This window comes from Seriola dumerili, unplaced genomic scaffold, assembly GCF_002260705.1.
Source record: "Seriola dumerili isolate Sdu_G_001 unplaced genomic scaffold, Sdu_1.0 BDQW01000056.1, whole genome shotgun sequence".
In the NCBI taxonomy this organism is placed as follows: domain Eukaryota; kingdom Metazoa; phylum Chordata; class Actinopteri; order Carangiformes; family Carangidae; genus Seriola; species Seriola dumerili.
This window is the reverse complement of record NW_019174311.1, coordinates 4,058,723-4,083,381: the sequence shown is the minus strand read 5'-3', so window position 1 is coordinate 4,083,381 and position 24,659 is coordinate 4,058,723. Positions and strand designations below refer to the sequence as shown.

The window sequence follows — 24,659 nt, the reverse complement described above, 5'->3', positions numbered from 1 at the left end:
GGGATCGTTTGCCGCGTGCGCCGAGGCGCCGTGTTTTGCCAAACCATTAAACACTAAATTCCTATGTTTTTCTTTGCTTGTTTACTGCTCATTTCCGTGGAAAATGGAAGCCTTTAACCAGCTTCTACTGGAATACCCTGAATTGATGTACGGAGGAGTAGGAGTTACGGCGTTTGTTGCCGGCGGAGCGCTGATATACAAAATTGCCACCAGGTAAGTTAACTTCAAGATTTTGCACCACCGCGTTTGTTTTTAGCTAGGTTCACGTTAACGTTAGATCGAGTCACCAAACGTGCCTAAAATGTGCATTGGATGTTCAAAATTGTGCTGTATACGATACAACCGTTTCCCGAGAGAGGTTTATTTATCTATGCTAGCCCATGGGCTAACTTAGCTAGCCGTGGTGCTAACTAACTTAACCTAGTTTTGTGACACTAACATAAAGGTAAATTTTCACTATTTGAATGCGCGGATATACTAGTTTTTGGTGTTTGAAAACTATTGACTGCAAAACTTTATAAAATATGTATTCGCCCTGACTCTGTATTATCAACTTAGCAAACTTTTGCACGCCAAGGTCCTCCATACGGATTGACGTGATTTTTGACTGTGTACTCCAATTACTCATACATATTCATCATTTATATAGTAGTGGTACTCTCGTGAGCCTCTGGGAGCACTTCAAGGACCCATGTGGTCTCTGGATTACACTATGGGATACATTTGAAACTCAGACAGGTTGTCATTTGTGTCACGTCGCATCATGTAAGAACTCCACTTTTTCCTTTCAGAAAAAAGCCTACCCATATAAATGTCAACTGCTGGTTCTGTAATGAGAACACAGTGGTGCCTTATGGGAACAGGAACTGCTGGGACTGTCCTAACTGTGACCAATACAATGGCTTCCAGGAGGTGAGTTAGAAAAGTATGACACATGTGAATTATTTTCTTGGCATCTTGGTAAACTGCAGTGAATTTGTTTTTAATTTTTACCAATATTGTGAGATGTGTGTTTTTTTATGTTCTTCATTGTGTTGATCTGTCCTGTGTCAGAATGGGGATTACAACAAAACCATCCCAGCTCAGCATAAGGCACATCTCAACCATGGAGTATCTGGAAGTCTTCCCGCATCTGAGACACCCAAGACACAGCAGTGGGTGAACTGTCAGATGCTGCTGTGCAAGAAGTGCAATAACAATCAGTCTACAAAGATCAAGAAGTTGGCCTCATTTATCCCTAGGGATGATGTATGTGTACTTTACTTTTTCCATTCACTGTAACCCATCATATACAGTTACAATGATTAATGCCTAATTTATTATTGTTTGTTTCTATTGTAGGAAAACTATGATGAGGAAATTGAAGCCTACAAGCACCACCTGGAGCAGACTTATAAGTTATGCAGGCCGTGTCAGACAGCCGTGGAATACTACATCAAATATCAAAACCGCCAGCTACGTACAGTGCTCTTCAGCCACCAACTTCGACGTACCCGAGACTCAATCCAGGGCTTTGTTAAGGTCAGCACAACCCAAATCCAAAACCACAACTTCACAAGCAGTTAGTCTTGGCTGGACCACAACAGTGGGGCCAGCCCTATAATCGCAAATGTCAATGTCTGACTGACTGATTTAGTCAACATAATTCCACCATTGGTCAGCCGAATGCCACGTGACTGAGCTGGTGTTTCCCCATTGGCTGTTGCTCTCTCGAAATAAATTGGCGTTAAACAGTTTCTAGCAAGATTTAGAGAGAAGATCTGAATAGCATGTAAACAACAGACACATCAGCAACTGGAAATTGCTTACTTACAATATGCTTACTGTAGCATGTCAGCATAGTAATAAAAGCCCTGTTAAGAAATAAAGGGTTTCTCTCCACTGAAACATTAGAGGGCTCCTAATTTGATACGCTTACAGAAAGTGTTCAGTTTGTATTAAGACATAATGCAGTAACTTTAACATGACAAATAGGAGCTACTATAAATTAGGCTTTGTACTAAAATACTGGTATGACCAATTATACATATCAGAGGGAATTAGAAATAATTCTTCTAATACAAGACTGCCTTAAATGAAGGCCTAGTACCTACTGCATTTGAGGTAAATAAAGGGACCAATCAAATGCAGCATTTGAAAAGTGTTGTGGTTCCCAGAGGGAGGCTGTGTGCAAAATAAGAATATTTTGTCACCTAACTTTCTCTCTGAGTGATCATTTTACACGTAAATATAGCTGAAAGCACAGTCTTTGTTTTTAATCTATGCGTTTGGTGATTTTGTCAGATGACTTAGCGGTTATTAAATAAAGTTTTTAACAGTCGTGGAAGCTAACATGTCGTCTAAATGGGCCGTGTTTCAGTCACAATTTTGAGGACAGCTTCATTGGGAATTTGGATGTATTAAAATGATGTATATGTGAGCATAGACAGTAGGAGAGAAGCAAATGGATAAAGGGCTGAAACCAGCTGACACTAGGCAGAATGCAAATTCGACACATTGAGGTCAGTTTTTTTTATAGCTGTTCCACTATAGTTTTCAACTATGTCCCCAATTTCACACATTCACCATACACAGTCCAGCTACATACTAGGTTTTGACCTAGTCTTGTCAGTATTTGGTCATTATAAGATTTTATTCTCGTACTAATTTAGCTTTGTGTCTATACTGTATGGTATTACCTTACTGAATCTTTATGCTACCACAATAATTATAATAATAATAATAATAATTATTATTATTATGGTGCATTATTAGGTTTGTAATTATTCACCTCTTTTATGTGCACATGCTGACGAGTGTGCAACGCTGTCCATGTATTTACATGTGTTAGTGGAGAAATGGCTTGAAACAACTATAGAATCCTTTAGAATTGTTATAGATGGGGTTATTCATGTTTGCCTTGAAGGGCTCTTGAGGTCTAGAGACGCTATCGGAAAAAATGTTTATAACACATCCATTTTTCCAGTGAATAACCTTAAATTGTACAAAGACAAGTGGTTAATTGCCCCGAGGTAAAAGGAGAGTTAAGTTCACCAAAAACTAATGTAATTTCACCAAAAACCGTGTAAAATTCATGGAAAACGGGCCTTTTTCAGGGACTTGGAAACTGGTTAACTTGCAGCTTTCCTGCATCAATGGAAGTTAATAAGTTCTTGCAAGTTAATGCAAACAATTCCTACAGGTGCCCCAACTTAAGTTGATGACTTACAAAACCCCCTGTCTTTACAAAGGCAGTGTTGGAACGAACCGTGTTACTACACCCTTTGATGTATGATTAGGACAACACTGTACTGTATATTTCTATCAGAATGGTGAGAAAAAGGCAGCTAGCAAAGGAAGATAGACTGACTGCGCAGGGATTTATTCTACAGCAAACTAATGACCCAATACATGAGAATAAAAGAGCTAGGCAGAGACTCAACATGAAGGAAGAGCAGCACAGCCTCTAGACTTAATCCCCATGGGGGTGGTTTAGGATGAACAGGACAGAAGGTGAAAGTAAAGAAACCTAAAAGTGCAACACATTTGTGGGAACTTCTGCAACAATGTTAGTACATACTTTCCATACAATGTTTAATTTCCATTGTAGAAAGAATGTCATAAGTGTGTTCAGCTGCTGGATGCATCACAGATTTGTACTAAATGTTAGATTTTTCTTTTAAATCTCCCAATTGTTTTTGTTCTCTGTTCTGCTGCTGAGACATTGAATTATGTAAATTTAATCAGCAGAAAAAATTATGGTGTTCTAAAACATTCTGACCGGTCGTGTAGCTGTAGTAATAAATGTCGACAAATTAATTGCCTCAACACCAGAAATTACTTAAATTATTTTTATACAACATTAATAGAAATGATATAAACTTAAATGGGCCAGTCTTCCAGACTCATTTGAAAATTCAAATAAAATTTGATCAATAGTGTACAGAAGTGTACAGAAAAAAGTGACACCAGTTTAGTCTAAGAGTGGTCCTCTTTGAAGTTGGCACACCAAATGATCAGGATATTTGTTCATGCAAGCAAAATAAAAACTTCTGCTTCCACCATTTTTGAGAAATTAAACAATTCATTCTTAATCATAGACCTTAGCAGCCCATTAACTTCCACATAACTCCAAAGTAGGGAGTCGTATATTTGCACATTATTTGTGCAATCAAAACAATTTACAGCATACATTCTTTACAGATGTATGCCGCTTGTCCGGAGTGAATTGGCCAGCTGCTGCACAAACATTAATGAATAGCCTAAATGGTGACGTCACTGCGTGCGTGTGTTTGTTTGTGGGTGTATGGTAGGGTCCCCTTAGTTTTGTATAACCTGCAGTCAGCTATATGCGGTGTAGAAAGCGCAAGTTGTGGTGGTTGCTTTTAGCAAATTAACTATGTGAAATTTCAAGATCACTGACTGTAATTCAGCAACAGCCATATAAGGGAAACACACAGTTACACACAACCACAAGCTTAACGAAACTCTAACTTATAAAGAACTTAAACTCCATTCAGATGGGATTTTATTTCTTAAGGGGAGGTTAGTGCATGCCTTGATTCAAGAATTAAGTTGTGTATGGATTGTAGAAGGCTGTGATTTTCTTCCCCCACACAAACAGTAACAGTCCAGTATTTTTGATACATTTAGACAATTCAAGTCATCAGTATGTCTGAGTTGTAGTGCAAAAGGCGGTGCCTTTTCAGTTAGTTTTATTTAATTGGCTTAACAGTCTTAATTGGCTGTAATATTTGGTAGAAGTGAAAACCATGAATCAGCTCCTCCATTGTATATCGTTGGCTTGTTCTTATAACATGTACAATTAGTAACAGTAGTAATTAATTTAATTTTTCCATTTGTTGTACAGCTGTCAGGATTTAAAATGAAAACATGTTTTCTCCCCTACAGAGCTCCTATTCTCTGTCTTCTCCCATCGGGGTCACACTGTTATGGGCACTTGCCTTCCTGCTATCTGCTTTCCTGGTTGTTACATCTTTCTGTGAATTGCCGGCCCAGAGTCTTTCACCTAGTGGCCCACAGACATTAAGTGGTGGGGTCACTCCTCCTAAACTCTTCAATGAATCCACCCCTAAAAATGAAAGCAGTGGAGATGTGCCTGTATGGCAGGGTCTGCTGGAGCTGATCCCAAACAAGGCCATAGAAAATGCCAAGCTGGTGTATCAACATGGAAGGGACAACCAGTTGGCTGTAGTCTCGGTTGGCCTGTTGACTTGCCTCACTGCTATCTTCTTAGCAGGGCCTGCAAGGTAAGCAGTCGGCATCTCTTGGCGTCAGACAAGTTTATCACAGTCTTCACAACAACTCTGCAAGTTAATGTGTGTCTGCATTTTTAGGCTGAGGAGAATTGATGCTGTGGCCTCTGTCCTGTGGTTCTTCATCCTGTGCCTGTACCTGGCTGAGAGCTACTTGGCTGGTGCCTCGGGTTGGATGGACACAGCCAAGCATAGCAGCATCTCTCTCTGTTGCCTAGTCAGCTTTGCTGCTGCTGTGGCAACTCGCAAACCACTGGATCTACGAAGAGGCAAATATCGAAGGTCAGAATCTGAGCAGTAATATTCAAATTGTATTTGAAACATGGGATTGTGTAAAGTTTCCTCTTTCCATGAGAGGTCTGTGTTCATTAGAGCCAGATCAGAATACATTAAGCTTAAGCTTTTCAATTTCCCTTTATTTTATTTCATTTTTTGTTTCTTAACAGAACAAAGGTCACACCGGTTTAAATTCACTTTTTACCCATAACTCCCCTGTTTTACTGCTGTGTGTGAATGACTGAAGTTATGACATGTGAATGACAAACGTCAGGCGTAGGATTGTGTGTGTGGCTTATGACAAGAACAAGAGTCTAGTGCTACTTGCTTCATCAACCCTAACGAAACTAAGCAATTTGACACCAAGTACATGTGTGCTTGATCTGTGGAGGTTAAAATAATTTTGCCGTTTTGATACATGCAAACACTAATGAAATATTATTAGTAACCATCTCTCAAGACTTAAAAAGTACACTCTGTGGGAAATTGTCCCACAGTTTTCTTTCTGGTTCATCCTGTTTTTGAAGCTGTGATTATTTGCTTTGCAAATTCCTTACGAAGAATTCAAGTACCCAACTAGCACTAATCCTATATATTCTAAACTGTACTGTAATGTGGAAAAGCATTTTGAATGTCCCTACTTGTTAACAATCCGATGTGACTGTGTAGAAAATTGTTCACTAACTACAGCTATATCCACACTAAAAGGTTTCTAGTTTAAAACACTGTTATAAAACAAAAATGATCTCCGTCCAGACAAGTGTTTTGAGCTCAGTATCAGAAATCATCTCCGCCCATACGAACATACCTGAAAATGCATATCACATGACCATTGACATAGACTGCTTCATATTTACACTGATATGTGCATGCCCAGATTGTCTACTACTACAAACAAAAAACAAAGATGGTGAAAAGAGACTTCTTTCTTAGCACTATAAAATGCAGAATTTAACTGCATAACAGCTCCTAGCAAAGACATACCTTGACCACTATGAGTTGAGGCTGATGCTATTTGTTTTCCTCCGAAAAAGGGTCACCTGCGTCTTCATTTCGAAACATCTCAGTTTTTCCAGACGAAAAGGCAACTCCGGAGTTTACAAACTAAACGGGGCCAGCAGCATTTTCAAAAGTCTCCGTTTTAGGGGCTCAAACTCATAGTAGTGTGGACACCAGGTGTAAATATAGCAAAAGTTATGCATTTTAAAACTCAAACGTATTGGTGTGGATGTAGCCTACAGCTCATTGCACGAAATACTCACTGCAGGCCATACTCAAGATATGATTTTTGAGTAATCACGTCCCCTCCTGTATTGTTTCACATCTACAATTTCTGAACAAAGAATGGCCTTGGACATTTCTAAAACGTATTCACCGTGACGCCTTTGACCGTCGCTATTCATGACTGACATCTGCAAGGAATTTCCTTGGAATACAACATCAGTGCTGAAGCAACTTATCAGTTCTCAAGGCAGAGCTGGAACATTTTCCCATGCATGATATGTGGTTATTTTTGTATTTTGCTGTGCCAAAAGCTGTTGCGTAAAATAATGCCTCTAGATGACTTCCTGGCAGGTACTTGCTTTGTCTTGGCATTTCTTGGGGTAATCATGCCAGAGTAGTAGTTTCAGGCGGCCTTGTTGTATCAGTGCTTGAACTTGTAAATGTTACAAAGTGCTCAACTGTTTGTGGTCATTGAGAGGAACTCTTGTATCTTGTGTCTTGTAAAAATGTTAGTTATGAAGCTTGATGCGTGACGTAAGGTTTTGCCTCACATGTCGTGCTCATGCAAGATAAGCCACTAAAAAACTCAGCAGTATTAGAAATATTTGACGTACACGGTTAATGCTTGTCCAGAAAGGGTTACCTTTCTTCAGTGAGATGTTGGACTGTCATCTCTTGCAAATTTTTATTTAAATAGAATATAAATCTGAAAACGCTGCATTATCACATGCAGCAAAATATATTGGATTTTTCTATCACTTATTGCTTCACTTGAACACTTCCAGTAACACTGGACTTTCCTTTACCAACAGTCTAACATGTTGATGTATTCAAAACCGATGGACGAAACTGACTGAGTTGTATGCACTAACATTCACCTGGCCAATGTATTGCCATTAACCCATTTTTCTTTTACTTGTTGGAATGTATTGAGTGAATGGGCCTATTTATTTGACAGCAATGTCATTAGGTATTGCAAACTAATAGCTGTAGAGAGTACTTATAAATTGTATTTGGTGGGTAGAGTACAGTTTAAATTGCATGTTGTGCTGTCATGTAGATGGATTTATGTTTTCAAACCAGCACCTCCGGTGCAGTAATCTCAAAGCTTTAAATTGTGAATTTTTGCTGCCAAATCTAAGACACTACAGATGCACTTGTAGGTTATGAGCAAGGTATTGACTCTGTATAATTTTTACTATTCATATAGAATAATTTTCAAGTTTTGAAGCTTAATTTGACTTTTGCCTTTGGAAAAAAATCATCAAATGCAAAGTTTGCAATGCTATATAGTCTCTGTAATATAGCGTCTATCAGTAATGACCTAGAGTAGCTCCCTACCTTTCATAAAATACATCACGTGAATGACTGCATCTTAAACTCTTGACTAAGACGAATCAAAATGATCAAAATTAAAACACATGTATATCCACCCTGAAGGAGGCAAGAGAGCCACATATGTTTTAATAAAGCAATGTGATGTGTTTTAATTTTGATGGATTTACATTGACAGTGGAAGCTCAATGGTCTGCACCTGGCAGCGTTCTCAAAGTAAGATATTCTAACGCTAGTACAACATAATAATATTATTTACCTTTTTTTGTTTGTGTATGTAAGATACAACTTAAAATGTATCATCTTTGCCAATGTTTTACATGCTCTGCTAAATTGTTTGTGTTCACTATAAATCTGTAGTGTGCATGTTTATGCTATGATATATTCATGATATATAGTCAAGTATATGGCTATATTTGTGTTTTTTAGAGAGTTCCTTTATCTACTTGAACTATGACTGTTAACCTTCATTTGTGTCAAGCATTTAGCTCTTGAAGTACTACACTTGTATTTTAATCACAAGTTTAAGTTGCCATATGCAACTTCAACATTATACCATTGCCACAAACATATTTTGTAGTGTTTTAACAGTGATAGCTATAGAACTACCTTTTTACTAATGGAACCGGGAATGTTAATATTTTTAATGCACTGTGTTATTCTACGGATCCAATATGTAGCTGAAATGTGATAATGTTATACCTAAATGTTTTAGTGTATGTATGTATGTGTGTGTATGTGTGTGTGTGTGTGTGTGTGTGTGTTGCAGAAACACTAAAAGACCCAATACTAAAAGAGAGAGGTTACTTTTTAACACAGTTAAGCAATAATTTTCAGTTCCAGTCAATAGTACAAATAAGCTAATGAAATCAAATCTCAATTTGATCAGATCATGATATTTATACATTATGTAGCAGCCTCAGAAATGGAGCTCAACCAATGCTGAAATGCTTCCTGCAACATACCCAATGAAACGTATTGTCTTTTGGGTGCTGAATTGCTGAAGTTGGGTGTCTTGCTTTTAATGTCAGGCTCCAGTTTGAAGACTTTGTAGGAATGCTTGCTGTACATTCAATGTAATAAACAACTGGTGAAAGGATATGCCTTCTGTTTGTTTTTCGTCAATACAAACACACTGTCTTGTCTCCTTGTATGTTTGTCTGGTTTGAAATAGTAACTTTATTACACAGCATTGATGTTTAAGGAAAATGTCAGCTTCATGTTAGCCCTGACTGCTGTGACTGTTATGCGCTGTCAACAGTCAGGGCCAGAAACATGGTGTTTTTCGGTTTGTACATCCGTACGTCCGTCTGTCCCATTCTCGTGAGCGCGGTTTCTCAGTAACACTTTGAGGGAATTTAAATTTGGGACAAACATTCACTTGGACTCGAGTCCAAAACTGTAAACTGATTACAATTTGGTGGTCAAAGGTCACTGATCTCAAGAAAGACAATTTTGACCATAATTCATGAATTCATACGCTTATTGACACAATTTAACGCAAATGTCTAAATGGATTAAATTGAAAGGTTTCACTATTTATATCCAAACGATTGAAGGTCACCCTCACTGTCGCATCATAATGTTCTGCAATGGCTGAGACATACAACTGCCAGATGTAGTTCTGGTTTTTCTAAGCCTAAACTTGATTGCAACCGAAAAAGAAACTAGATTGACACATAAAATCTTCAGGCCACAGATTGTGTGTTGTGAAAATGTGAGTGTGTTGAGCAGTACTGCTGGGCAGCATTTCTCATGCAGCTTGGTTCTCTAGGCACTTTCAGCTGTTTTGTGTTGTCCAACAGCTGCAGCAACATTTTAGTGACAGCCGTGCCATAGACTGCTGCCATCAATAAAGTGCTCTAGTGGAACAAAGATTGAGCATTGATTTGATTTCAGACACTTCTTGTACCTGTTATATATTCCAGAATATATATTAATGTCAAGAATGTTGTATATTGACATTGGTGTGGAACCTAAATCACATTTGAGGACTTTTCTTTACACATACAACCCCAAACTGAAAATTCAGTGCACTTACAGCACTATTTGTAATGCTCTTGGTGGAGTCATCTAATGTAACTGCACTGTTTTAGCACAAAAGTATTTTGTTTAGCTAATTCTGTGATATAGAAACCATTGGACAGTTTTGTTATACAATTTTGATTTCTGGTAGTAGACCGTTGCGTTGCTCTTGTGTTGCAGATACCTTGCAGGCAGCTCTGCAGTCCCCCCCTTCAGCAGCCAGCCTCCTTTGCTCTCTCCTGACCTGGCAGAGTCCTTCATCCCCACCCCACCCCCGAACCTCTCCAAGCTCATCAGCTGCCAACAGAGTCGTCACAAGTGCAACGATTCCCCCTCCTCTCTGCCTGGGCGCCTTAGTAGAGCCCTCTCCCTTGGCACCATACCCTCCTTCAAAAGGACAGGTAACATCAAAATTATCTTTCTTAGTTGACAGACAAAAACATTAATCTAATACTGGCAGATTAAAAAACTACAGATAATTGACACAGTAGTGCAAATTCTTTTTCAAGTAGCTGGTAAATGTCAGGGTAAATAGGAATATTCAGCCCACTTCTGTCTACAGTTTTTGTTGCATTAGCTTCCCATAGCTGCTCAGACATGTTTGATCTTGAGTTGCTTCTTGCATTGTGCTGCCTTGCATACAGACAAGATCTATAATTGATAAAATTCATCAGCTGTACTTTCAGTTTCTGCTACTTGGCATTTAATTGGGTCATGCCACTGTTTGCAAATGTGGGAAAGACGCTTTGCTTTCTATGTATATGTGTGTGTGTGTGTGTGTGTGTATATATATATATATATATCTTAATCATATCATTTTACAGTTTAAATAAAACAAACTTATCTGACATCTGGAGGATAAACTTTGTAGTGAAGGTGGTGCCACATGTCTTTGGCATTTCTGTACTGTAACTTCTTTACCTGTTGGCCAGCATAATGCCACATACAGCTAATATTGGCCAATAATTCGGCTTGGCTAATTAATTACTTAAATTTTATTTTGTATATTTCATGATGAAATTGCAAAAGACTTTGCATTTAACGTATATTATGGAAGAACAATAAAGGGTCCTGTTGCTGTATTATCGTTTCTTAATATTACTGAGTTCCATCTTCTCAGTTTTGAGGATTTGCCAGGCTTTGTTTCTTATGCAACAATTTTGGACCAAACCAGCTATTGGAAGACTTCACCTTACAATTGAAGAAATTGCAATCAGCATTTTTCATCATATTTTTATTCTTAGATTGTTTAGATCAAATGATTAGCCAATGAAATCATTGGCAGACAAATTAATAATAATTGTTTTGGCACCAGGGGGCAGAAAATCATCTTAATACCCTAACTGATAAACCACTATTAAATACCATTCAGTTGTAATATTGTTATGGCCTAATATGTTGTCATAAAGTTGCCTATTTTTAGGTTTATCAGACACAGAAACTTTTAATTTGGGGTTGTGTTTTTCTGACCAACTGACACTGACTGGTGAATGTAGGTTTAAGGAAAGCCCTGGTACATGGTTGTAGTGAATGATGCGATATGTATATTTTTTATTTATTTTCAGATTCTGGTTACCTGTTTAGCGGAAGCAGACCAGCCTCACAATACAAAGACTCCCCGCCGTCAGGTATTAAAACGCCTGGTAATTTTGTTATCTCTACTGAGCCCTGTATTTTAAACAATTCCTAAGCCTTTTAGAGCGCTTGATTTACATTCTTCATTGCTTCTCTGGCACAGACTACTTTTCACTGAAGTCTGGGAGCCGCCCATCATCACCAAGCCCCTCTCCACCTCCTTCAATAGCTGGGTCATGTACATCCAGTTCAGGTTCTGCCAGACAACGCCGCCCGCTCATCAGCCCTGCTCGCCTCAACATTTGTAGCCAGAAACTGTGGCTTTTCTCAACAGAGCCAGAACCCAAGCTCTCACCCCCACCTGTGTCGCCATTATATTCCACTGGAAGGCCGGCCTCTCCCATTTACAATGGCTGCTTTTCACCTGACATATCACCCTTTCAAAGCCAACATGGTAAGTACACCTGAGGTTAAACTGTTTATAGTAAAATGTTTGTTGTAGTGGGTTGTGGCACTGTGCACTGCTGTCTCCCTGCAGTGAGTGTCATTCATGATACTGACACCAGATGGGAAAATAAACCATCCCAAATCCTACATATAGTGGCTTTAAAGAGAGAAAAGATTTCGCAACCATGAAATATATTCCTTAACTTCATGTTTGGATGGTTTTATATATGGCTTCATCATTTACCTGATTCCATGACTTCATGATTTATCTGGTTGCAGATTTGAGTATGAGAGACGGCAGTGTGATTGATAAGGAAGAGAAGAGCGACACAGGCAGCTCCTCTGGGTCCTCCGCATGCCTGGTTGGCACAACCACACAGGGGTTGGAAAGCACCGCGCCTCCTCCTAAAGGTAAGCAGACTGATTTTAAACATGGCAGGGAGATGGAATTTATGTCCATGAACTGTCAGAAATCATTCAGTTTTGATTTCATGTTGTCTAACTGGTTGTCATAACCACATCTTGGTCCCAGTCCTTCTTAAACAAAATTGTAATCCTGGTCTGATATAGAGCATTTAAAGGATAGGCTTGCTCATATCTACTGTACAGCCTTGTGGACTGTAATATCCAAATAAATTGACCTGATTAGAGCAACTTGCAACAGAATACTTTAAAAAGAAAATCTTATTTTATCCCTGCTAAACCTAGGAACTCGTATTTACAGTCTTTCTATTAGTTAAGTGGACGAGGTGGTAGACAAAAAAGATAAAAGTATAACATTTTTCTAAACGGAGAAGAGAGGCCTTCAGTGCTCTGTCCAATGATTACTCTGTTGTGTATGGCGTTATTTTTGTGCCTCATTCCTGAGCACACAGTGGGACGCAGCGCAGACAAATAATTTTTGCAAACACATAAATTATATTTTGAAGAGGAAACATTTTTGAGCAAAGAATAACTTAACATGAGCAAGAAAAATCGATTCTGTGCTCAATATATGTATTTCTCCAATTGCTATTATCCACATAGTCGCACAATACTAATGTCTGTCACTCAGTTTTAGTTCTCAACATGTCTTCTCTGGCTGTACTCAACTCTGCCTCCACGATCGCTCAACATTTCGCAGCGTTACAATGTGCCACGAAACCTGTCAATCACACTTTAAGACATTAACCCTGATTGGCGGTTTCGTCACCAATCAGTTCGCTACTATCATATTTCAGAAGCACTGTTTAAAACCCGGTAGAGCACATACCCTGGATGTATGGACAAAATATGAAGTATGAAGCCAATCTGCACTATAATACACTAAATAAAACAGGCATTTCTATCACATAAATCAATAATAAAAATACTCACCAAATATGTGTTGTAATCCAATTCAAATCTGTCAGCTCCACTTGATTTAGTTTCCTTTTTATTTCCTTATTGTTGTTATTTTTGGGGCATTTTTTGCCTTTATTCAGGTGGCTACAGTGAGAGAGACAGGAAAGTTAGTGAGAGAGGGGAGACATGCAAAGGGCCACGGGTCGGACTCAAACCTGTGGCTGCTGCAGTTCAGACTAAGCCTTTGTGGTACGTGCCATACACATAGACTGCAAATGAAGATGGACGTAGCCTCCAGTTTTTGAAGAGCGGTCTTGAAGCTCAGAGTGAGCTGCTCCATCGTCCCCATCTCGCAAGGATACGCTCACCCACCTGTCACTTAAAGCAGCCACGCCCTCAATTATGCAGAACTTTAAGCATTAATATAATTTAAACAGGTGAATTACAGTATATAAAAATTCACCCCCTGTACAGTTGTCATGAAGGAGGAAATTAACCGTAGAGAACAAATCTTTCTTTTTTTCTTTTTCTTTTTTTTTTTTGTACCAGGCTGTAAACATGTTTATTTCTGCTGTGTGTTGGACATTTTAACTATGGAGTCCATGGAGACTGACTCACTGTTGGAGCCAGACTCAAGTGGACATTTGAAGAACAGTTTTTGGTGCTTCTGTGTTGGCTTCATTTTTTTCAGCCTCAGAGGTTGCCACTTGGCCATACATCCAGGGTTCGCTCTCTACTGGGTTTTTAACAGTGCTTCCGGAATACTGCACTAGTGACCTAATTGGTGATGAAACAGCCAATCAGCGGTACTTTCTCCAAGTCTGATTGTGGCACATTGTAACGCTGTGTAATATTGAGCAAGGGTGGAGGCAGAGTTGAGCGCAGCCAGAGAAGACATGTTGAGAGCGCAAGGCAGAGACTGAGCAAGCTTGCAGGTGCAAACAGAAGAGATCTGTGAGAGAACAACTGACTAAAACTGAATGACAGACATTAGTGTTGTGCGACTATGTGGATAATAGCAAACAGAGAAATACATTTATTGAGCACAGAATAGATTTTTTTGCTCAGGTTAAGTTATTTACTCAAAAATGTTTTCTCTTCAAAATATAATTTGTAAAAATTATTTGTCTGTGCTCAGAAATGTCCCACTGCGTGCTCAGGAATGAGGCACAAAAGTAACATTATTGTTGTCCTTAAACAAATGCAGGTAATGTTCTACATACAACCAGAGACTATATGAAAAAGAGGTTTATAGACAGTTAATTTATGCATGTTTTTACATGAAACTATAAGGAGAGTACTACAACAATCATAAAAATAGAAATGAGCATTTGGATTTGTTGGTAGGGTCAAAGGAGCGTATATGAAAATACAGTATCCAAGAGTATACGTTTTTTTTCACTCTGGCAAATATACAGTATATATATATTTATTAACAAAGACTCCCTTAATCTGAAAGGCTCAGTGAGCATTTCTAAATTCAGAGTCCTTCTTCCAGCCCCGCGTGAAAAGGCATGTCTGTTCGCAGGACTGACACTCTTTGGTTGTTTTATTTTTCACACCACTCTGAGTAAACTCTAGAGTCTCTTGTGTGTGAAAATCCCAGGGGATGAGCAGTTGCAGAAACACTCAAACCAGCCCGTCTGGCACCAACAATCATGCCACTGAGTCATTGAGATCACAGTTTTTCCCCGTTCTGATGTTTGATGTGAACAGTAACTAAAGCTCCTGTCCTGTATTTGCATAGCACTGCTGCCACAGAAGTATAGGTGTTATAAATGCATGGTGAGTGTATTTGATCTGGACCTGTGACATTTGGTTGATACCCGATCTGACTTATTTAGGTTGGTATCAGATCGATGCTTCCCTGTTTGTGAAGGCAGGGTTTTATGCAATCTGTATATTCAGAAAATACACTGGTCTCAAAATACTCATCATGGTCCGCTCCTGTACCTAAACTATAACTAGGAAAAATATATTGGCTGACAGTAACATAACTGTAAAACATGTGCAGAAAATGGAAAAACCTTCATGCCACATTGATGCATAATCATGATGATTCTCATGAAATGAATTTGCTTTCTCTGTGACATCTCCAGGTTTTGTGAAGCGTCTTCTCTTCCCAGGACTTTTAATAGGGAGCCTGACTGCCAACCTGTTCTTCGCCTGTCTCTGTATGTACCACTACTGGAGATGAACTGTTAATAAGGTCTGCTGCTCTTTTTTGTGACCTGCACAGAGTGAATCGGCCTCTGGCCCTTGACAACCCTGTCATGTCCGTAGACCTTGAGGTCATTCAGCAATGCCAGAAAACATCTGGCAGTTATTGTATGTTGGTGCTTAGTAAAAATACAGATGTCAGCTGATGGATTTTCAACAGCAATACCTCCCTTTTGATTAGAAGAAAAATGTAAGGTGAAATCAAATATTACACTTTTGACTTTGGTTCATGACTGCTCAAGAATATTTTGGCTTTTCTGATCTGGCCTTGCTTCGTCTTTTGGTTTGTCACCGCTCCTCTTAAATGAACACAGATGCATGTGTAATTCATTTTAAAAGGCTCATTTCTTGCACTGATGCTTGATAGCTTTTTAAAAACCATGCTGTGAAATGTGCAATAAACCTGTACTGTTCAATTGATGCTGCTCAGACACAGAGGGTCATGTCTTAGCTACTTACTGTAAATTCTCATATATAAAATCTGATATTCAAATAATGGCCAAGTCACAAATACGCTGGATAGAAAAAATTAATTGGGTGAATTGTCTGTAGCCTGCTACAAACAGCTGAAATGTTAAGAGCAGCATAATTTCAGTACAAGAGTCATGTCATGTCATTTCTTTTTTTTTTTTTCTTTTTTCTTTTTTTTCTTTTGAAAAAAAATAATGTTTTCATACTCCTAATACCATACTAATTCCAGCCATTTCTTCTTTGGCGTACTCCTGATCATTGTCAACAAAACTCAACACTTCTTGATGTTTTTTCACATTAAAAGCCAAAGTGGAACGCCTGACTTGAGTCCTGCTGTAATGATGGAATAAGTGATGTGGAAATAGACAGACCTTGTACTGATTTTAATCAAGACAACAGGTAAATGTTGCAAAAGTTTAGCTTGCATTAATTTGGGAATATGGGGAAATCAGAATAACGGTCTGTCTCTCATGTGAGCCTGTCCCAGAAATGGGTAAATGAAGGCCTTGGCCACTATTTTGAGAATTTATGGTATACTGATTGTGATGAGTGTTATATTTCCACTCTACGGTAGCCAAAATCAGAAAGCATTAAGCAGCACGTAATATTTATGGTGTGTAATTGGTTTTGCATTTTTGAAATTTCTACAGATTTTCACTCTATATAATGTCATAATTTCACAGCACTGGTGTTTGCCAATGTCTTTCTAAAGACGGGTGACAAATCAAAGGAAAAACCAACAAAGTGTTTAGTACAGTGCCACAGAGCATGTTTCACTGTACCATGCAGTGTACTTGTGTGGAAGCATCGACACTCAGTGCGTTTCTACACTCATTTATTCAGGTTTTTCCTTTTAAATTTTCACCCATCTGTATATTCAGCTGGGAAAGAGTGGTGCGTTTTGTTATACACGTTTATTATGATGGCCATTTGTTTATATATCTCATACCAAAGTGACATGTCACAATTACTACAGAAAAAGTTCTTCACCAAACCATTTGATTTTCTGATGTCTCTTATCGATATCCTGTTACAGGCTTTCAAAGGGGCTAAACTCCTAAGGTCAAGTGCAATAAAAAATGTTATTTCTAATCTTTAAAAATGACGTTTGCATAAAAAATGGCAGCGATTGTGTGTGAGAGAGAGAGAGAAAGAAGTTAACTGAGCTGTAAAATATATACAGGCTTTTCTTATAACTTCAAACTCTACATGTTAACTTGGAAAGATTTTTGCACTTGTTTTTCTGAAATGTTTTTCCAATTTTTTTTGTGCTTGGCTGTGTTGTGTTTGAATATGTGATAACCATTTATATTATTTGAAATTGTTCTATTAGAGATTTAGAGCACAGATGTTTGATTTATTGTTTGTCAATGTTGAACATATGATTTACAAAAAGTTGTGCATTTGGACATCTGTGAGATGTGTGTGAACAGGTTGCAGTTGGCTTGTTTCTACTGTAAAACATGTTGTTAGGCTTTTGGCTGTTTATTTTCACATGCACCCGATATTAGAGTAAAAGTAATAATTACTTAAATGTAAAACTTCTGAGAAAACTAAAACTTGCTACTGAAAGACATCTGTGGGAATCGTCTAGAACAATGAATAATAGTTATTGAAAGCTATCATAACCTTTCAACATACTGGATACAAAATTGTGCATTTGTACGTGATGTGTAACCTGGCGTATGTTTATTTCTTCTCTGAAGAAGGCTCATTAATTGAAAGATCATGTACATGTTGAAATGTAAATGTTCTTTCAGCCATGCTGAACTTTCCCGAATGAGACAAACCTCATCACTGTTCAGTTCAAGATAAAATAAATGTATTTTTGAATTTGTATTTAAAGTGTAATTAAAGTATTGTGTTTTTATTTGACATCACCATTATGTTCAAATGAAAGTAGAAGTATGAATTTATGTTCTCTATCACTATTTTCACTAATGGTTTGAAGGGTGGTTGTTATGTTCAGCAACGCAAATGTTTGTGTGCAGAGCTGTTTGGTCTGTGTGATTGTAAGGAACAACATTGGCTTGTTTCATCTGGACCAATACTTTTGAATAAAGTGTTTTTTTTCTAATTATTTTAGTGTAATGCATCTACTTCCTGTCCAGCTACAAAAATCTATTTCTAGGTGACGTGTGAGATGGATGGGTGCTCTGCAAGCTTTGCTTAACTCGCCCCCTTCTGGCACTAACAGCACATTGTAGGATTAGGATTAGACTTTATTGAGAAATTTGGCTCAGGCATTCAAGAACAACACAGGTACAGCAGCATGATCAAGCTACAGTTCACATGCAACATTCAGTAACACAGATGCTGCTTATCCCCCTCTGTAAAAGCCATCACACACACACACACACACTCTTTATCTCTTACTGTTCAGTAGTTTGGTTGATAGCAGTACTAAGGGACTAACCTTCAATCTGCAGCATCTTTCCCTCTTCACATTTGTATTTAATCTGATGATGGTTTTCTTTTTAAAAAATGGAAAGTTTTCATCACTGAATTTATGCAGAAGCCTTGAGGGCGAGTCAGATATCTAAAATGTTGCCATAGCAATGACAGGCTGCATTTGACTCAGTTGATGAGGGAAGAACTAAGTGCATTACTTACCAAGGACAAAGAAAAGACGCTTCTATGGATCTAGATAAATAAAACAATTATTCTCTTTTAAAAGAAAAGGAAAGAGCTGCTCATAGATTTGCATCCACAAATGTTGAATGTAGATTAAATGTGTCAATTTAAATGATTTTAGCAGGACAATGTGAATAAAACAGAACAGGTCTGAATACTTTCTGAATGCACTATATAAATGTATATAAATTTGATTTCTTTCTTACTGATTAACACATTTCCTTGTACAGGTTCTGAAAGTGGTCAGCCATTTAACCTGTTTCTCAATTTTGTAAAATGTTTCACTTATCAGAAGTGAATCCTGAAGTCGAGTTATTTTACATCCCCGCAGTAGGATGTGCCGTGTGTGAATTAACACAAAATAATCCCAAACGGTCAACTAAATACCATGGTTTCCTTCTGATCGAACTAAAAGATTAAGAGCTTCCTGTTTTTTCTTGTGTTGTTATATCTAGATCTGACTGAATTTTAATTTTAACTTTCATATCTTCTGCCAAATCAATCACAGTTATGGTCCCATACATGAAAAAGGTCAAATTCTGAACTTCAAGCCGTCGCCTTCATATCATTACAGGTCAGTTGTGTTTCACTGTTTCCTTTTCTTAACCCCTCTGGTCTTTACAAACTCATTTTGTTTACTTGAGTCGTTTGTCGGTTGCTTTTGCTGCTTCCCCTTTTGTTTGTTCGATTTTGACCTCCCACTTCTCTGCCACCACCTTTTCTCTGTCCACGACTTGTGTCACCAGTCTTTACCACACTGCTCCTCTCAAAAGGACAACGAAACCTCACACCCAACATTGGCTGAATGCTACCACTCTAAAGAGAACGTGGGAAAGCTGAGTGAATCTGTAAAAAAAAGAATAAATTACAAATTTTTTATGATAAAACTTGATATATATTGGAAAAATGTAAGACTAAATAATTTCTCTTTTATGTTGTCTCATATAACTGCCATACACCAACAATCCCTTTTTGGCATAATCATTTTGGTTGTTTTTCTAACAGCTCTGTCCTTGACTCATGTCTGAAAGCTGAGAGGGAAAAAACACTTTTTGTAAAGCTAACATTTTAAACCAGTGTCTCCTTCTGTACAACCGGTCTCTGTGAAATGGAAAACCTGCTTTCTGAATATTTTGCCCTGAACATTATTGAGTCTTTGGACGCTGTAGCCTCCAGTATTCTCTGTCTTGTCAACAGGTGTTGTCTTACTCTACTCTTACTCAGTTTAAAACATGACGGCGTCACCGATCCTTAAACAAGGTGGCTCTGTGAGACTGTGCTCTGGCACGGAGGTGGTTGGACCTAAATGCTGACATGCTTACAGATCAGCATATGTTGATCAATACAAGGAACAACAAGCAGTGATAAGTAAAATAAATAAGAATAAAACAAGTAAGATAGATTTAAATAAACACATTATGTTATGGTTTCAATAGTAAACAAATAATATAAATACATAAATGACTGAATTTAAAAAATTTAAATGTAAACATATCATTTAAAATGAGAACTGTCTGCATTTAGCAGCCTGATAGCAGAAGGAATGAAGGACTTATTCTCCACAAGGGGCTTCACAGTAAAATTCATTTGACAGATGGTCAAATTTGACATGGTCTGATTGGCTGATAATTTGTTAGCATGTTAGCATGTTAGCGCTTGCTAACTGGCACTAAACACAAAGTTCAGCTGAGGCTGAGGCCTCATTCGTTTTGCAGGAATTCGCTCATTTTGATCATGGCACTAAATAAAATGTCACTGAGCTAGCAGCTTCAAGACAGAGAAATGTTGAGGAAGCCAATATATATCATTATATATCATTGCACAGGCCTCCCAAGGACAGAAAGATTAGAAACCAGTAGATAAAGTTCTAGAGCATTTTAGTCCGACTTTGACCGTCTGTTCAGCTCATTTCAGCGCCGACCATTTACCAGTGAGTTTAACTAAGCTACAGAGTAAGCTACGGTCCGCACGCTCTGGTTGGACTGGCCGCACGTCACTCAGAAAACAGTCAGCCAATTAGAGGAGAGGCTCTGAGACCTACACAAATCACCCTGTTTGTGCTAGAGCTGGTGAGAGAAGTATGAGAGCGGGGATGCAAAACTACATTGAGATAGTTTTTGGTATTTAAAACTACAGATTCTTGTGGATATCTAAATTTCAAATGAAACACCAAAAATTGTAAAATGTGGGACCTTTAAATACATTTTTATCCAATGTCCCGCGTCTCATTTTAGGAGAAAGTCCTTTAGAAGACTGTTCAATCGCAGTTGTTCCCCTATTTAAGTCACAGTAATTTTTTGGAGCACTTCAGTGAAGACATGTGAATCAGCCTGTGTGAGAATCTCAAATGATCTGATTTTAACCCTTCATACTGCTATGCTTTCTCCTCTCAGACCTCACTTCTCTCTTTGACATGATGGATGGTGATCCATGGTGATGGTGAGTCATTCAAGGATCCAACTCAGGTCCCCTCCTTCCCTCTCTTTACAGGACACTTTCTCTTTTTCAAATTATTCATTACTGCATGAATTTCTTTGGACTGTTAACGCTGCTTTCACTCCGGTACATCTCCCTCTAAAACCAAACTCAGTTTCTCAGTCTTTTATATCATGATCTGAAGAAAATCATTAACAGTTTAAAGGACATTTTGGAAAATAGTTTCTTGTGAAGAGACGGATGAGAAGATCAATTCCAGTCACATATCAGTCTCTTCAATATGAAGCTGAAATCAGTTAGCTTATCTTAGCATAAAGACTGGAAACAGGAGGGAACAGCTAGCCTCTAACATTCACTAAGTAACACATTGTATCTGGTTTGTTTAATCCACGTTAAAATTATAATTTGCAGTTTTATCATTTATCTTTGTGAGTGTTTTGCTGTCGTTGTTGCATTCTTCATTTCCCAGCATTTCTTTTGCTGTTGTTTATTATTATTTTTAACTTGACCTTTTCATTCCAGATGGTCTCTTGAGATCAATATCTCTTCTTCTTGAGAATTTTTGTCAAAACCCTGCTAGGGCCAGAAAAAATATCCAGTCATCATCCAGTAAAGCAAGACCCACCCACCCCCACACCACAGAAACAACTTTTTGTGATTTTTATCAACACAGCACTTTGCAGTTCAAGTTCAAGTTTTGAACTAAAGGGGACTTCATTACTGCAGCAGTTTCATTCAAATCCCAGCAGAAATAATCGAAACTGTAACCCTTATGTATGAAGTGCAGTATTGGGGTTCAAGTTTGAGTTCCTGTCAAAAACAGTTTCACTGTGTTTTGTCAGACACAACTTTGTACCTTGTTGACACGCGGGGCTTTTTTTTTTTTTTTTTGGCTCACACATGAAAATAGTTCAGTAACTGATCAGGGGTGGCGGGTGGGAAGCAGGTTCATACTTTCAGTCTGCAGCTCTGGCCAAAAGTTTCTCTTCTGCACAATCACTTCCTGTTTTCACCAGCTGGTCTGAAGTGCACTCACAAACACATGTTGTGTTTTTCAGAATACAAGAACTGAGTCTGCCTGATCTTATGCGCTCACTGCAGTATCCTACATTATACAAACAGGAAACCAGAGTTTTCAGAGGTACTAGACCACCGTGAAGGATTAACACCTGCAAACCAAACACATAAATACAACTGAGACAACAAATATTTCACATGTATTTATATTATATATTTACCTGTAGTTTGTATATTGATGCACAAAAACACACAGTGGAGCCAAGAGTGAATAGCTGTAATGTCATGCTGTTGATGGTGGCCCCATCATTTCCCCTTTCTACTACTGCGGTTTGAGCTCCACTTCCATGAGAGTGGTGTCATTGTTCACTAGTTGCTGCAATACTAAAATTGTCAATGATCCTCTGGTTACTATATGGAAATATGAAGAAGGAAGGAAAGTTTCCCATCCCTAAGAGTGTGATTAAAGACAACCACTTCTTGAAAACTGTCAAATAAATCAAGTCAAGTTCGCTGTGGTTAACAAACGTTAGGAGTCGTCTGGAGAGTTTAGAATGTCTAATTGGCTAATATTTAGGAAACAATCTCAGTTTGTGCATTTATTTGTTTTTGGCATGTTTATTTATTTACATTTATATGTACATTCTGGAACTTTTTCTTTTCTAAATGCTCTTTTCTGTGTTTTATGACTGGTTGCATATTCTTGCATGCACATAAACAAGAGCTTCATTTGTAAAGTTCAATTTCCTTTTATTGAATATATAATATATATATAAAAACACAAAGTCACATTACAGGGGTCTCGACTTTCTTACATGACACTATAGTACCGCACCTCCGTCTGAATTACAAGAATTTCACAAACAAGTTGACACTTCTGGTCTATTTTGGGTCACAGCGCATTAGACTTGTGAAACTCTGCAGTCAGGTGGAAGGAAAACAGAAGGAGAAAGTAGTTACTGTACTGTTATGTTTGCATATATCATATATTGTTAGTGATTATTTTAATTTTCAATATTTTCTTACTGTCATTGACAGACAAACTGATTAAGCTTTCTTGATTTAAGATACATGATGCCCTTAAGCAGAGATTAAAGTGGCAAACAATTATTTTTATTATTGATAATCAGCTGATTTTTTCTTGCTGAATTGATTAATCAACTTGTCTGTAAAATTCTAACCCATTCTAATTTCCCCGAGCCCAAGGTGACATATTTCAATTGTTTGTTTTATGTGACCATTTTAATGAAGCAGGCCACTGTTCTTAAAATATGAAGTGCTTGTACTTTTCTGTTTGATGGCACTTTACACTTCCATTTCACTAGGCTACATTTCAGAGGGAATTATTGCACTTTTTACTGCACTACATTCATTCGTCAGCTATTTTTTACTTACATATAAAGTTTATATTCAAAACATCTGACGAGTTTCTAAAACATCGAGAATTATTTCAGATTTGTTTGCTATAAAATGGTTACGAATTAGCTTCATCTGACTAAATACAACAGTATAATGCTGATCCCACTAGCAATAATAATGAAAGCTCCAGTAACAATAGTCAAGAATGTAATATCATCACAGGGGCCATTTTGTGCATTGAATTCTTTTACTTTTGATACTTCAGGCTAATTTTTTCACATTATACTTCTCTTACTTATGTTTACTTTTACATTAAGGTGTTGCTACTTTTACTTACAGGATCTGAATATTTCCTCCACCACCATCCAAAACGCAATGATGGGCCTATTTAGTAAAGCAGCCAATCCTGGAACTAAATTCTTGACATTTCTTGATGAAAAATGACTCATCAGTTATAAATATATTTAACGCTTAATTCTCTCTCCATCAGCTTATCAGATAGTCGACTAACACTGATACTTCAACCCTTACAAGAGGGATATTAACTTTTATTAAATGGTTGAAAACACATTAGTTGTGTTAAGTAAGTAATAATAAAGTAATAAGTAGTTGCAATCAGATGTAAGTGTTGATTAATTTCTGTGGGCACTCATAAGATGGCTGGTGTATAAACAGATAAAACAGATAATGATAACAGTGTAAAACACAGTTGTAATAATGTGAACCGTGTTTTCAACGGAGAAGCTAGAACTGTTGAAGAACATCCTGCACATGATTAAACCCTTAGAATATATTTATTTCTGTTTACAACTAGATTGAATTACAACCACAACTATATGCATATAAATGAAAAAATAAATAGTGGAACAAATTCAAGTAAAGACTTACCACTAAGGATTTCAACTCTACACGAGATAATTATATTTTAGGTATGATAATAATAATAACAATAAAGATAATGATAGTACATTTAAAAATGATCATAAAGCACAAGTATTAAGGAGGGATGGAGGGCGGGGGTTAAAGAGAGAGAAATTTACTTTCACTTCCCGCGAAGTAAAC

At 37.7% G+C, this 24,659-nt stretch overlaps 1 protein-coding gene across 2 annotated transcripts; it reads left to right on the top strand.

The window, feature by feature from the left end:
- Positions 1-12: 12 nt before the first annotated feature.
- On the top strand, positions 13-18,207 carry tmem201 (transmembrane protein 201). 2 transcript variants are annotated; one of them, XM_022741641.1, is made up of 11 exons: positions 13-213; positions 792-912; positions 1,054-1,248; positions 1,342-1,521; positions 4,891-5,249; positions 5,337-5,537; positions 10,296-10,516; positions 11,681-11,743; positions 11,854-12,144; positions 12,417-12,548; positions 15,560-18,207. In XM_022741641.1, the coding sequence occupies exons 1-11, from the start codon at positions 104-106 to the stop codon at positions 15,655-15,657; spliced, it is 1,971 nt and encodes a 656-aa protein (XP_022597362.1). In that variant the 5' UTR covers positions 13-103; the 3' UTR covers positions 15,658-18,207. The 2 variants fall into 2 exon arrangements, with proteins under 2 accessions (XP_022597362.1, XP_022597363.1); XM_022741642.1 differs by lacking the exon at positions 13-213 and having other exon boundaries at positions 861-925.
- The last annotated feature ends 6,452 nt before the right edge of the window (positions 18,208-24,659 follow it).

What these genes read in the sequence shown, in the direction of transcription:
- tmem201 (XM_022741641.1), top strand. Translation starts at nt 104, where the DNA reads ATGGAAGCCTTTAACCAGCTTCTACTGGAATACCCTGAATTGATGTAC. An exon ending in CAAAGACTCCCCGCCGTCAG is followed by an intron (nt 11,744 to 11,853) that starts GTATTAAAACGC and finishes TCTCTGGCACAG; the next exon opens with ACTACTTTTCACTGAAGTCT. An exon ending in ACCCTTTCAAAGCCAACATG is followed by an intron (nt 12,145 to 12,416) that starts GTAAGTACACCT and finishes ATCTGGTTGCAG; the next exon opens with ATTTGAGTATGAGAGACGGC.